Genomic DNA, 13,494 nt, shown 5'->3' with positions numbered 1-13,494 from the left:
TGTCTCAACGCCTCGTACCTAGAATATTCTCTCAACTTTTGTGTGTAAAGCTTTCAGAGTTTTAAAAAAAATTATTTACTATTTTTTTGAATTTACTGTTCGCAGAGAGGAGATGAGCCTGGGCCATTTTGAATTCTCTACATCCACATTCCGTTCGTGTATGCCAGAGAAACGGCGTGTCCTCACAAAAATATCGTATGTCAACCCAAGTACCCAAAAAATGTCGTACACGAATGTGCATACGTTCATACATACAAATGCGTGGATTCTCGTTGTGAAGGCTTTCTCGAAATTTAAGAATTCGTGTGTCCTCACAAAAATAGAGCTCCCGCGTAGATTCCTGCCGTCTCCTTAGGTTTGGGTTTCTCGTCGCGGGTGTGTGACGGTGACATTTGGTGCGAGTTAATTTTGATATATTTAAGGGTTTAACGGCGACGGCTACAACTCCAGGACGCTGGTTCTTAAGGGCACGTGTACAAAGTTATCCTAACTATCATCGACAAGGTCAAACCGGCTCCGATAGGGGAGTGATGACAGCGACATATCGGCGGCTCGTTCTCAGCGGTGGTTCGGTGGTCCGGGGACCTCCATGTAATTTTTATTATGTTTGATTTGATGTGCTTTATACTTTGGTTGAACCTATATATAATAGATCTGCATTTTTTTCTTCAAAAAACAGCAGTCTTCTCTTCCGCACACGTCCTCTCAGAGCTCATAACTTCAAATGCCAGTTCAATTGTGCCATCAACATCAGAAATCATACACTTATCTTTCTCCATTCCAGTCACGCCGCCGGCCGCACACAAACCACGATGAAGCCGCCAACCCAATCGGCGGGCAGAGTTAGCTCCGATCGACGTGCGCGCATCGTCTGGCCTCTGCACCGGCCGTCAAACCTGAAAACGACATTCCCCTAACTGATCAATGCGCCGGTCGTCAGCTGAACTTGTCTCGTGCTGAGGCGAGAAGTCAGAGGTAACATGGTGGCCCAATGCGATTCTTTGGTTAGCCTACCACTTAGTGCCAAACCGCCGAAGAAACTCAACGCATGCACACTAAAAAAGTAGAGATAGCTTCCCACTATCTCGAACCAGTCCATCTCCCCCTCGAATCACTCCTGAATCATCGCCACCCACGACCTCTATAAATTCAGGAGCGTGACGAGGAAGAGGGAGATAGGGCGAGAGAAGGTCTGGAGAGAGAGGATTTCATTTCAAAACGAAAAGATGGCAGCAATGGAAGATGACTCGTGCAGGAGGGCGGGCTCGATACCGTTCAAGTGGGAGGTCTGCCCTGGGACGCCGAAGCACACGAGGAGCGCGAGCGCCGCGGCGGCGGCATCGCCCGCCAAGGTGGCGCCCAAGCTGACGCTGACGCCGCCTCCCTCCATGGCGTCGTCGCCGTCGCCGTATTACCACCACTCGTCGGCTTCGTCGCCTCGCGTCACCTCCGCGCGCTCGGCGTCGGTGTCACCTTCCCGGCGCCGGCCCTACGCGTATGCCGGCGGTCACCGCCGAGCGCCGCCCACCGCCTTCATCGACGCCGCGCCTCGGCCAGCGGCGAAGGAGTACGGCAGCGCCGCGCCTCGGCCAGCGGCGAAGGAGTACGGCAGCGCCGCGCCTGAGCCAGATACGGCGGCGTTTGGGTGCTTCGCTCTGCCTATGCTCCGGAGGAAAGGCAGCAAGAAAGGCGCCGGCCTCGGGTCCGCGTCCAGCTTCAGCTCCAGCTCCAGCTCGTCTGGAGGCAGCTTCAGGTCGGACGGCGGAGGGCTGGGGATGCGGCGGTCGGCGTCGATCTCATCGGCCTCGTCGTTGCCACTGCCGCCCGGGAGGAGGTACGCCGCCCAAGCGAGGGCGGAGGTGGATGCTGCAACTGGCCGTGGCTGGTACTTTTGACTATTGTGTTTTGACTGGACGGCGACCGGCCGGCACGACACGAGCGCTGCCCAGCATTGTTGATGAAATCTAGGAGGAGGATATAACTTTCTGTGATGAGATGACGAGGTTTGAGATCTCAGCTTTTGTGAAAAACTAGATGATACCCCACGCGTTGCTACAGAAATTTATAGCTTTTATCATCGTATCTCAAAAGTAACAATTCAAGTTGGCGCTTCTGTAATAAGGCAATACTTGTTCGAAATGTGCAGCCGATACAAACTCTCCACCATGAAATAAATGACTCAACTTTACATTACAACTCCATTGAAATCGGGACCTTTATCAACAGTGGGCTATTGCGGCATACTTTGAAGGAGGAGGTCGTAGGTTCAAATCACATCCTTGCGATGATTGGATGCGTGCGAGATGCGGCGGATCCTTGACTTTTTCCTAGCGCTAGCGATTAGACACTTGGGCCAAGCCATCTGATCATGCCCCAAAATCTATAGTTGGTCTGCAAGCATCTATGACCTTGTGGGATTATGAAGGCGAGTGTTTTTATTGGAAAAACTAGATGATACCCTGCGCGTTGCTACGGGAATGTATGCTTGAAAAACATTTCATTAAATATGGAAATGTTTGTTTGCAAAGATAGGGCTGAATGACCATAGTGTAAGTGATAGTTTCTAAATAACTTAATGGATCGTGGGATGCTCACAATAAAATATGCATTATTATTGAATACTATCTGATTCGAGGCCAAGTCCATTGCAATGCAAGAGTGTCGTGTTAAGAGAATGAACTCTCACTCATAACAATACTAAACCCATATGCACTGTGACTATGGCAGGCGTACAGATCCTTTTAACAAAAATGATTGCTGAGAAAGTACTAAGAATAAACTAAGTGTTCCATAGATAAAGCCCGTTGACATTCCCTACAGGGCAAAGGTCACACAATGAATATCATCTCCGCAACTTGAAAATCGAACTAAATTGACTATAATTATAATAAATATGACCTCAAGGCATTACTCCCTCCATTCCACTTTCTTAGGCATAGAAAGAAAACCAATCACAGGAACAAACTACGGAAATCCCAAGGAGAGAAAGATTGGTTGGATAGATAGCAGTACTTCGATCCAAATTGTGTCAAATCCTCAACTCTAACGCCTCGCTTGGCCTTCATAGATGTACATACTGAAGGGTGTAATCTTCATTTTTGTTTCTACCAGGGACAGGAAAATATTTCTGAAGTTCCCTTAGTAAAGTTGATTGAATGATTGGTGTCTTCTGATTTGGAGTGTCAGATTCAGTTATCTGAAAATCTCCAGTGGAGGAAATTCCTATGCTATGTAATACACACAAAAACAAATAGAAGGTTTGTACACATCAGTTGAAATGAGGTTAGTAGAGGCATTGTTGTAAAATTTCAGCAAAGAAAGGAAGCAAGGCATCATGATTAGCAGTCAAACATGTATATACGTCACTGTATAAACCTTCAGTTGCGTGTGTGTTTGGGAAATAATCTTCAGTACCAAAGGAAAATAAGAATAAAGTTCAGAGTTAGACTGCACCAAGTAACACATCACTTCGAAATTGCTTGAGCTATTTTGTTTACCAACCTGCATGCAATGTTAATAATCTGTCCACCAGAAGCAGGAAAGAGGAAAGTGACTTCAGTACACTTTTCAGGAAAGAAGCAAGATAATTTATTGTGCCTTGTGTATACATAAAGATCTTTAAGAAAAATAATTTGAGAGGGATAGAGAGGCTGCTTACAGAAGGTGAGGGCACATCGAAGGTAAAAATCACAGGGGATAGCTTGTTTCCTGACAACCCAAGACATACATGCATAAGTTTTCTTGGATGTTAAACGATCAATTTAGTAGCTTCATCACATTTTAGCACATCAAAATGCGACACACGGCACTGAAAACACAACTTTAATTCTCCAAAAAAGAATAATTACATCACCATAAAAATTTGTATGAGCCATGGCAGTAGCATAGTAATAAACCATTTAATAACCTCGTAGTTGCAACACCATAACAATCAGGACATCTCTGCATCTTTTGCGCACGTTAGGCACAGAGGATATGTGGCTTGAATCGCCTATCATGGATATGTCAAAAGATGCAGAAAAGGATGGTAAGTCAAGTCCATACACGTGCATGTACTAATTTTGCCTAATGGGCAAAGGGAAACTGAAAAGAAATACGAGGATATAAGATATTGTATAAATGAAGGATGTTGTCTGTGCACTGCAATTATCCCGTAAAACCTGTAAGTAAAATTTAAGGGTACCCACAACATGGATGCTTGTTGATCAAAGGCCTCCTGTAAAATAGCTATATGCATTAAATAAAGTAAATAAGTTTACATCTTAGTGAAATGTAAGCGCGCAAATCATACTGAATCAAAGAACGGCGGCCTGATGTGTAAACAGATTAATTAGTCATGGTGTTTTTGCCATAACAATATCAAGCAATAAAACTATGATGTCTAATGTGTGAATGAATGAATTAGTCATGATTTTTTGTCATAACAATATCAGGTATACACCATTAACAGGGTACTGTACTGGATTCTTTGTCCTTCAGATATTAATCCGAGATATATTTTGTCATCGCTGTACTTTCCTCATCTGCATCCTCTGAAATAACAATGAAGGGATAACACGTCAGAAGAGAACTATGTGAATCAAACTACCAGTTGAGCAGGCCATCACTGTAATAAACAATGAATTCGGCCAGCACAATTACTTGTTTCTAACTGTACTAATCTCTCTCTTTTTAAGATCTAATCGCAAAATCCTAGAACCCGACCTATTCAGAGAACAAAACCATGATCTCTCAGCTTATAAGTGCATATCCTGATGATTCTACAACACTCCACAAATTTTGGATCAGATCTTGTTGTGACGCAGAAGAAAAAGTGATAAAACAAAATCTCATCTATTTTCTAACCTTTTATATGGGCTGACCTCGGTTATAGAAGTAGGACGCCGAGAAGTGCCACACGTGTGGGCGTTACGAAGTCCGCCCACACATTTTGTGTGGTGTATAAGAGGAACAGCCCACACACCTACGTGTGGGCAAAATAATTAGCGCCCACACGCCTCTTTTTTTTCCTCCCGATCCCTCTCACACGCGTGCGTGTGGGCGAAGTTGATAACGCCCACACGCCCGTATGTCAGGTCTCGTACCTCCTGGTCCCGCACGCCACGCGTGACGGTCACCGCGCGCCTGCAATTGCCATGGTCCAGACCCTCGTCCATGTTCGTTTAATTGCAGTTGCCATGTCGCTGAACTACGGTTGCCATGTCGGACAACTGCAGTTTCCATGGTTGCTCAACTGCAGTTGCCATGTATGGTCTGATCTAATGTAGTTGCCATGATTTCATAACTTTAGGAGTTGCCACATACTAACACTAGGCAGTTGAGAGAGTTGCCATGTGCTCACAAGCATGCTAGGGCAGTTGCCATGTAAAAAGAAAGAGTTGCCATCCGCTTACGTGCATGTTAGGGCAGTTGCCATGTACATGCACGTTAGGGCACTTGCCATGTACCATGCAAAAACATATGGCAACTCGGTAAAAAAGAGTTGCCATTTGCTTACATGCACATTAGACAGTTGCCGTGTACCCTGCAAAACACATGGCAAACTCGGGTAAAAAAAGAGAGTTGCCACCTGCTTATAAAAGCACAATAGGGGCCATGTGCAGTGCAAAAACACATGACAACTAGCAGCTTAGGTGTGGGAGAGGAGAAGGGCGTGTGGGCAAGATGCCAAATGCCCACACACTGACCCTTATGTGTGCGTGTAAAGTGGCGTGTGGGCGAACTGCTGAACACCCACACACCAGTCCCTCCTGTATGGTGAAACGGCCGTGTGGGCGACCGGCTGAACGCCCACACACCAGGCCAGTCCTACGTGGCACTAGAAATATGCCAAGATTCGTGCGCTCACGAACGGACGCGGATCCACGCGTGTGGGCGAGATGCAAACGCCCACACGTGTGGGCGTTAACATTTCCGTAGAAGTATGGCGCAACTCCTCACCAACGAATCCGACGATGTGTGGGTCGTGGTAGCTCCTCCCCGTCAAATCCGGCATTGGTGTGGGTTAGAGAAGTTAGATGATGCGTCGTTACCAAGGGCAGCAGAGAGGTGAACATGTGTGTTTGAGGATTTGAAGACGGGAAAGGTAGCGTGGGTGGCGGAGCTCGGTCGCAGACCATATCGAATGGTAGAGTGGCACAGGTCATCGCAGCTCGTCACCATCGAATTCGGCGGTGGCAAGAGTTGGTGAGGTTGGATCCAGCGCTGCCGGGATAGCGGAGAGGTGAAGGGATGGCCGGGGAGAGGGGCATGGGAAAGAAATAAAAGATGAGGAGAGCAACGGAATCGTCAGAGACCCCGCAAAAAAAACGGAATCGTCAGAGAAGATTAGCAGGTTTGCTGTCAAGGATAAACAAAAACTGAAAAAATGACATGGAGGGTTGCATGTCAGACGAAATTTAAGTTGAAGTTGTTGACGTGGCAGGCCTGCTGAGATGGATAGGCTGCATGTCAAAAGAAATAACATAATGGGGATAAACTATTTAGGTATTATAGATGTCTGGAGACTGTTTGCTTTTACTTATTTGCTCAGCAAATGGGGATGAACAGTTGCTCACATGATGTAACAACCGCGCAACAAAATAAAAGGACCGTGAATCCTAGTTTTTTTAAAATACTTTTTTTTACAAAATGTCAAAACTATATCCTTGTTAACAAAAAATCAATTCTCACGGATGAAGAATCACTCACCCTTCTGGTCGTGGATGAAAAGCCTTTTTTCTATCCGATTTTACACAAAGAGATGTCTTGGTTATGATAGCTACGAAAGGGAATGAAAAGAGGCTGTCCATAAAAGCATCTCTAGCCGATATCGTGGCATCTGGCTGATCTTCTAAATGTGTTAGAGTTAGAGGAGTAAATTTTTTACTCCTCAGCCTAGTTTCTTTTCAGAAAAGAAGGAAGACTTCCGGCCTCTGCATTTGAATGATGTATGCAACCACTTTATTAATTGTCCACACAAGATCTTATAAAGTAATATAACAGTAAGATTAAAGCCACCATCTAGGCAACATCTATCGCTACTCCTATCCAATTTAATGAAGGAATGCTGATAGTCTGGGGCTAATACGAAACATACATCGTAGCCAAACCTAACATCTAAGACATGAGATCTCATTCAGGACGCCTGTCGGGTATGGAGCACCCACCGGTCCGACGCACTCCTCAACCAGGACGCCTGTCGGGTATGGGGCACCCACCGGTCCGACACACTCCTCAACCAGGACGCCTGCCGGGTATGAGGCCGCCGCAGCCACCTGCCAACAATCCATCTTCAGAGCTGTACTGCTGCATCTACCTTGCCCGGTCTAGCTGCCGTCGACGCCACCACGACGCCAGTCCGCATCACCCTCCTGCGCGAGCCCATCTCCACGCATCAGAAGCCGAGTCACCACAGCGCCATGCTGCCGAGATCCGCCGCCATCAATGAGTGAGATGACACACCGCTCCACCAAAGGATACTTCCTCTGGTCCCTCGATCACGTGTGTACCTCCAAGAATGACGCCCCTAAGGGGGGAACGACACCACAACGCCGTCGTCATCCGATCTAGGGTTTCCCCCGGAGGTAACAGAGAGTGGCCTTGAACTTCTCCACGGCGACGCCTTCAAGAAGGGAATGATGCAGATAGCACCGCCACCGCCGGCCTTGGCAGTAGCCGAAAGCAAGTTTTCACCCAGATCTGTTCGAAGGAATCCAACTCCCGTGCACGACTGCCGCCATCACCAGGCCGACCACACACCGCCGCCGGCACCTCCACGATGCCCAGAGGCCGCGAGACTCGCCGCCACGACCAGGCCCGAGCACCACCCAGATCCAATCTGGGGTCAAGAGCCCTAGGCCACAACCGTTGTCTAGGCGGCACCACCAGACGATACATGCCCTCCAACCAGCCGCTAAGCGAGCCACCGCCGGAGCTTCGAAGCGTCGCGCCACCAAGCCCACAGGGAGTGACTAAGTCACCGTGAGGAAGAAGGGAAGCCGCGCCAGGGGAGAAGCCCCGCCGTCGCCGGCACTGCCTGGGCTTTGCCCAGCGGTGGCTCTCGGCGGCGGCAAGGGGGAGGAGAGGGTGGAGGAAGGCCAGCGGCGGGGGCGGCTATGGTTCCCCCGTGTCGCCTCGGAGAGGGACGCGGGGGACGGGGCGCTCAGACTCCTCAGCCTAGTGGGCGACTAAAAATATTCCGAGCTCGGTGGCTAGAGTAAAACTGTTCTTTGCGCGAAGGTCTTCATGTGGCCCATCGGTGACTCGCGTGAAGCCCCCTTGTCGACGGGACAACCTCGGGCCTCACCGGTGACCTTGCTTCATGGAGGTGTACGCGGGCGTGGTGCTTCTGCCCTCGTCGGGCCTAGCGCAGCTGCTCTTTCCCTCATCAGCGTTGCGTGCCCAGAGCACCGCCCTGTTCTCCTGCTAGTCTAGGAGAATCTGCCAACACCAAAAGCCGATGTGTAATGCAAGCGAAATTTCAGAATTCTGCGTCAAAAATTCAAATGTCAAGACAGGATGTTGACTAGTTCGTAGTACAACTCCGGTGGGTTCCCCATCGCCACCTACGAAGACGTCGACGTGCGAGGCCAGCCAAGGAATGCACAGGTGTGGAGCGAGTGAGCAAGAGTACTGTTGCGAGGACGGCGACACTGGGCACCTGTACAAATTTTGATATTCCGTTCATGGGCATTTGCAAGTGGTGTTGGAACTGCCAGTCCCTCGCCACTGCCCTCCTCTCTCTGTCACTCAGCTCTCTCTCTCTCTCTCTCTCTCTCTCTCTCTCGCCATGGCTCACCCAAGGAAGAAGAAGGGAGGAGGAGGAAGAACACGGTGGACACATGGATGTTTCCGGCGCACGAACGCGTCCTTGATTCCTCGAGCACGAACTCGACAGTGTCAACCTGTCACAACGCCACTGTGAGGCTTTATACCTCGAGCCAGCGCACCGGGCACGCACCCACGCCTCCACTTGCACCCGATCGTGCCCGTGCTCTCCGCGCTCTGACCGCGCCCGCGCAGCGCCCAAACGCGCGCTTCTCGCGGTGAGCCTCGCTAGATCGCGCCCGATCGGACCGCTGGGCTCGCCAACAGACCCACAGGCACACGCACGCCTACGGTGTACACTTGCACAATCACCCCGTGCACCACACGCACGCACGCACACACAAACACCCGTGGCACCAACACGCCCGACCCGGCCAGCTCGCGCCCATACACGCGCTGGTCGCGTCCGGTGCATTGTCGTGGCTTATTCGCCCAACACTCACGCTCTAAGCCGTGGCTTAGAGCAGCCCAGCATCCTCGACACCGTCGTCCACCAGCAGGGCTCACTCCAGCACCGGTGCCTTCTTCATCTGTGGGCATTCCCGCTTGAAGTGTCCACGGTCGCCACATTTGTAACAGCGACCACGCCGGTTCCCGCCGAAGCCCGACGCCTCACTGGGCACGACGTCGTCGTCCCGTGGACCGCCTTGACGCCACTCCCGCACCCTCCACTGCACCGCCGTGTACAACAGCTCGCCGTCAGCCCACTCACCGCCCGCCTGTCCGCGTCGCCGTAGCCGTTTGTCGAATGCCTTCAGGCGCTCCAATGCATCCTCGAATAGCAGCGTGGACAGGTCGCAGAACTGCTCCATCCCGGCGACCGCCACGTACAGGCGATCCGGGACGCAGTCCAGCAGCTTCTTCACCATCGTCGTATCCTCCAGCGCCGATCCTAGACCGGCGTAGTGCGCTGCCAAGCTGCTGATTTTTCCGGCGAAGTCATACAGCGTCTCGCCGCTCCCCATCCGCAGCAGCTCGAAGTCGCTCCGCAGTGTAGCCAGCTGCGCTACCCTGACACGATCGGCTCCGACGAAACGCGCCTTGACGCTGGCCCAGACCTTCGCGCCGTCTTCTTCGAGGCCACATGCAGGAGCAGGTTTTCCGCGAGCACGCCGAGCAGGTACGTCCTCGCCGGCTTGTCCTTCTTGGCAATTACGGCCGCCACCGCGTCCTTCGGCATGACCACCGCCTCCCACAGCCCGGCCGCGTCGAGGTTCGCCTCGACCTTGATAGCCCACGCCGTGTAGTTGTCGCTGGTGAGCTGCGGCACTGACTGCGGCAGTGCTTCGCCCGCCCCGCCGCCGTACGGGACGATCGACATTGCCAGCGCGCCCTGATCCTCACGTGGCTCTGATGCCAATTGTTGGAACCGCCAGTCCCTCGCCGCTGCCCTCCTCTCTCTGTCACTCAGCTCTCTCTCTCGCCGTGGCTCACCCAAGGAAGAAGAAGGGAGGAGGAGGAAGAACACGGTGGACACAGGGATGTTTCCGGCGCACGAACGCCTCCTTGATTCCTCGAGCACGAACTCGACAGTCTCAACCTGTTACAACGCCACCGTGCGGCTTTATACCCTGAGCCAGCGCACCGGGCACACACCCACGCCTCCACTCGCACCCCGACCGTGCCCGCGCTCTCCGCACTCTGACCGCGCCCGCGCCGCGCCCGAACGCGCGCTTCTCGCGGTGAGCCTCGCTGGATCGCGCCCGATTGGGCCACACGAACCGCCAACAGACCCACACACACACACGCACGCCTATGGTGTACACTTGCACGATCAGCACCACACGCACGCACGCACACACAAACACCCGCGGTCCCGACACACCCGACCCGGCCAGCTCGTGCCCATACACGCGCTGGTCGCTATAGGGGAACGCGGCAGAAAACAAAAAATTTCCGACCTACACACCAGCCCAGGACCACTATGGAGACTGCATACATGGTTTGACCTTTTTCGTTACCGACTCGTAGCGCGGCGGGAAGTAGAGTCGATGACGATCGACGGTGCAGATCCCCGCAGCTAGGATTTACAACCTCCCAACCGCGAGGATGTATACCCTCATCTGCTCCTCAGACAGCCCTTCGGGAGGCGGTCGAACATCCCCCTGAACGGTGTCGTGGAAAGCCCTTCGGGAGGACCTTCGAAACTTGAACGGTCACTCGGGCAGCCCTTCGGGAGGACCTTCGAAACTCGGAAGGTCACACGGACAGCCCTTCAGGAGGCACTCACGAACTAAGACCGAAACTACGATCTCTCTACAGAGTTTCACACATACGGTGTCATCTACCCGGCAGGGCTTCGCCGTCCAGAACTAGTTCCTGCCGGAACCTAGACAGCCTTACGGCTCTACGAAACTCTTTTCGTGGGAGGGAGAGAAGAAGCCAGATAATGCATGGCATGTGTATGAGAGCAAGGGATGAGTTTGGAGGGCTGCCCCTCCACCTCTATTTATAGGAAATCCCAAGGTGTAGGGTAGTTTCACACAAAAACCCAAAATGCACATGAATGAAGTCCTTCCACAAGGACCTAGGAGTGAAACCAAGGAACAAGAGGGTCCCAAAGGGAGGATACCCCATGTGGCCGGCCACACCCCCATGAGGGGCCCAAAAAAATGGCTCCTATCCATCCATGTCAACCCCAAGATCTTTCGGAGCAAAGCCCCAAAAGGTGGCTTTCCATAAAGTAACCATAAAGCTGATTTTCACTATTCACGACGACAATTTTCAGCGTCTGATCGAACTGAAAATATTTATGTGGGCTTAGAACATTTCCAGTACCCACCATAATAATTTTCAACGCGTTCTGGAACAATTCCAGTTTAGTGATTTTCATCTGTGAAAAGCATCTGAACCGGTTCCTGCAGCTCCGGAACATTTCCGTTTTTTATTTCTGAAAATTCCAAAAAGTTTCCAGAATGATTCTGGCACCCTCCAAGAATTATCAGGCATGTGCCGAAACCATTTTGACTTAATGGCATACCCCGAAACAACTTTTTCGGTTTCACCGAAACTCATCCGATGACCTCTCTCTGCGGAACTTTTCCGCTGTCCGAAACTTTTCGGTGTCCGAAACTTTTCGGTGATTTTCTCTCAGACTCCCTGTCTAGTATTCAGCAGATAGATGACCCTTAAGCGTGTGACCCTATAGGTTCGGTGAAGTATAAACATGACCCGGAACCCCTTCCGATCAATGATCAACATCGGAGCCGTGGACACCCATATTGACCCCTATACCCACATGAATGAATATTCGAGTGAACCTCCAGTTGCAGTGAGCTATTCCTGTTGCTTCGCGATATGTCACAACACCCGAGGTGAGATTTGTTGCATCCCCGTGGACGAACAATTTGTCCACCATGCAAGTTACCTCGTTACCGGTTTTGTTCTCTTTTCTCGTTTCCGTGTTCCGGCATCCCAGTGATCAAATCACAAGGTGTCTGGCCAGACGATTATGGATACCGTAACACCGAGAGGGCCCGAGAGTATCTCTCCATCGTCGGAGGAGCAAATCCCAATCTTGAGCTATCAAGTTACTTGACATACTTTTCCATGAACCCGTAAGCCGCCGTAATAGTCACCCATTTACGGATGACGTTTAAAAAACCCCAAAGTTCATGAAGCAAGCATGAAGAAACTCAATACTCTCATGGTCTAAGGAATCATGCAAACATTAACCATCTCTGTGTTATGTACCATTAACTTGTGACGAATGAATCTCATAGCATAACATCAATCCGGGTCGATTCAACACAAATGTTCTCTTAACATTGTGCCCTCAAAATTGCTGGCATAGACATGCCCATGATCAGGAAAACAGAACCAACATGCAACACTTGAGCTAGTCTTAGAGGCCAGACTAGGAATACTTCTTACCGTTTATTATTCCACACGTGCATATGAGTCTTCCTCCGAGCCTCGTGGATATTGCAGACTCGAGAATCATTGCAGTTATAGCATGGAACATAAACATAATTATGAACTTAGAGATAAATAATATCATTTATTATTGCCTCTAGGGCATATCTCCTACAGACTCCCACTTGCACTAGAGTCAATAATCTAGTTAATGCTAATGCACTTTACACCTATGGCATACCGGTGTAAAAAATGCTTCGCATGTGGTATAGCCTGATGTCCATCGGATCTGACAACTTTAGCTCCATGTGTATCTCTGCATATCCTTGAGTTTTCACGCTTTCACAAAATTCATACTTTGTGCGGACTTGGCTTTGTATATATGTGAATCATTGGTCGAAACCTGATTCCTCAGACTGAGTTATGGAGCAACTATCTGCAATAGTGTCCCATTGACCAAAGCCTTCTTGGAACCATACTAAGTTCATGAATGAACTATATGATTCAACATCTTTGTCTTTTTTTTGCTTCTAAAGCAGCAACATACTCCGCCTCTGTTATAGAATTCGCCACAGTAACTTGTTTGGAACAATTTCCAACTAACTGCACCACCATATTGTGTTACACAAAACCCTCAATTTAAATCAAAAATCGCATGAGAAAAGATCAAGACTGTTTCGATGTAACATTTTACAACAAACTCTTCATGATCTCCGCTTGCGAGAAAACATATCATCAGTACTTACTCTAGTACTCAATGACATCTTTCACTGTTGTCCAACGATCAGTACTTTGATCACTTTAGTATCCATACTCGCAACACCTTGGGAG

At 50.1% G+C, this 13,494-nt stretch overlaps 1 protein-coding gene across 1 annotated transcript; it reads left to right on the top strand.

Moving 5' to 3' along the window:
• Positions 1-1,196: 1,196 nt before the first annotated feature.
• On the top strand, positions 1,197-2,082 carry LOC123082195 (translation initiation factor IF-2-like). Its single transcript, XM_044504577.1, has one exon. The coding sequence runs from the start codon at positions 1,227-1,229 to the stop codon at positions 1,893-1,895; it is 669 nt and encodes a 222-aa protein (XP_044360512.1). The 5' UTR covers positions 1,197-1,226; the 3' UTR covers positions 1,896-2,082.
• Positions 2,083-13,494: the final 11,412 nt, after the last annotated feature.

This window comes from Triticum aestivum, chromosome 4A (genome assembly GCF_018294505.1).
Source record: "Triticum aestivum cultivar Chinese Spring chromosome 4A, IWGSC CS RefSeq v2.1, whole genome shotgun sequence".
Classification (NCBI taxonomy): Eukaryota; Viridiplantae; Streptophyta; class Magnoliopsida; order Poales; family Poaceae; genus Triticum; species Triticum aestivum.
The sequence above is the reverse complement of the archived record's forward strand: the minus strand, read 5'-3'. Positions and strand labels throughout refer to the sequence as shown.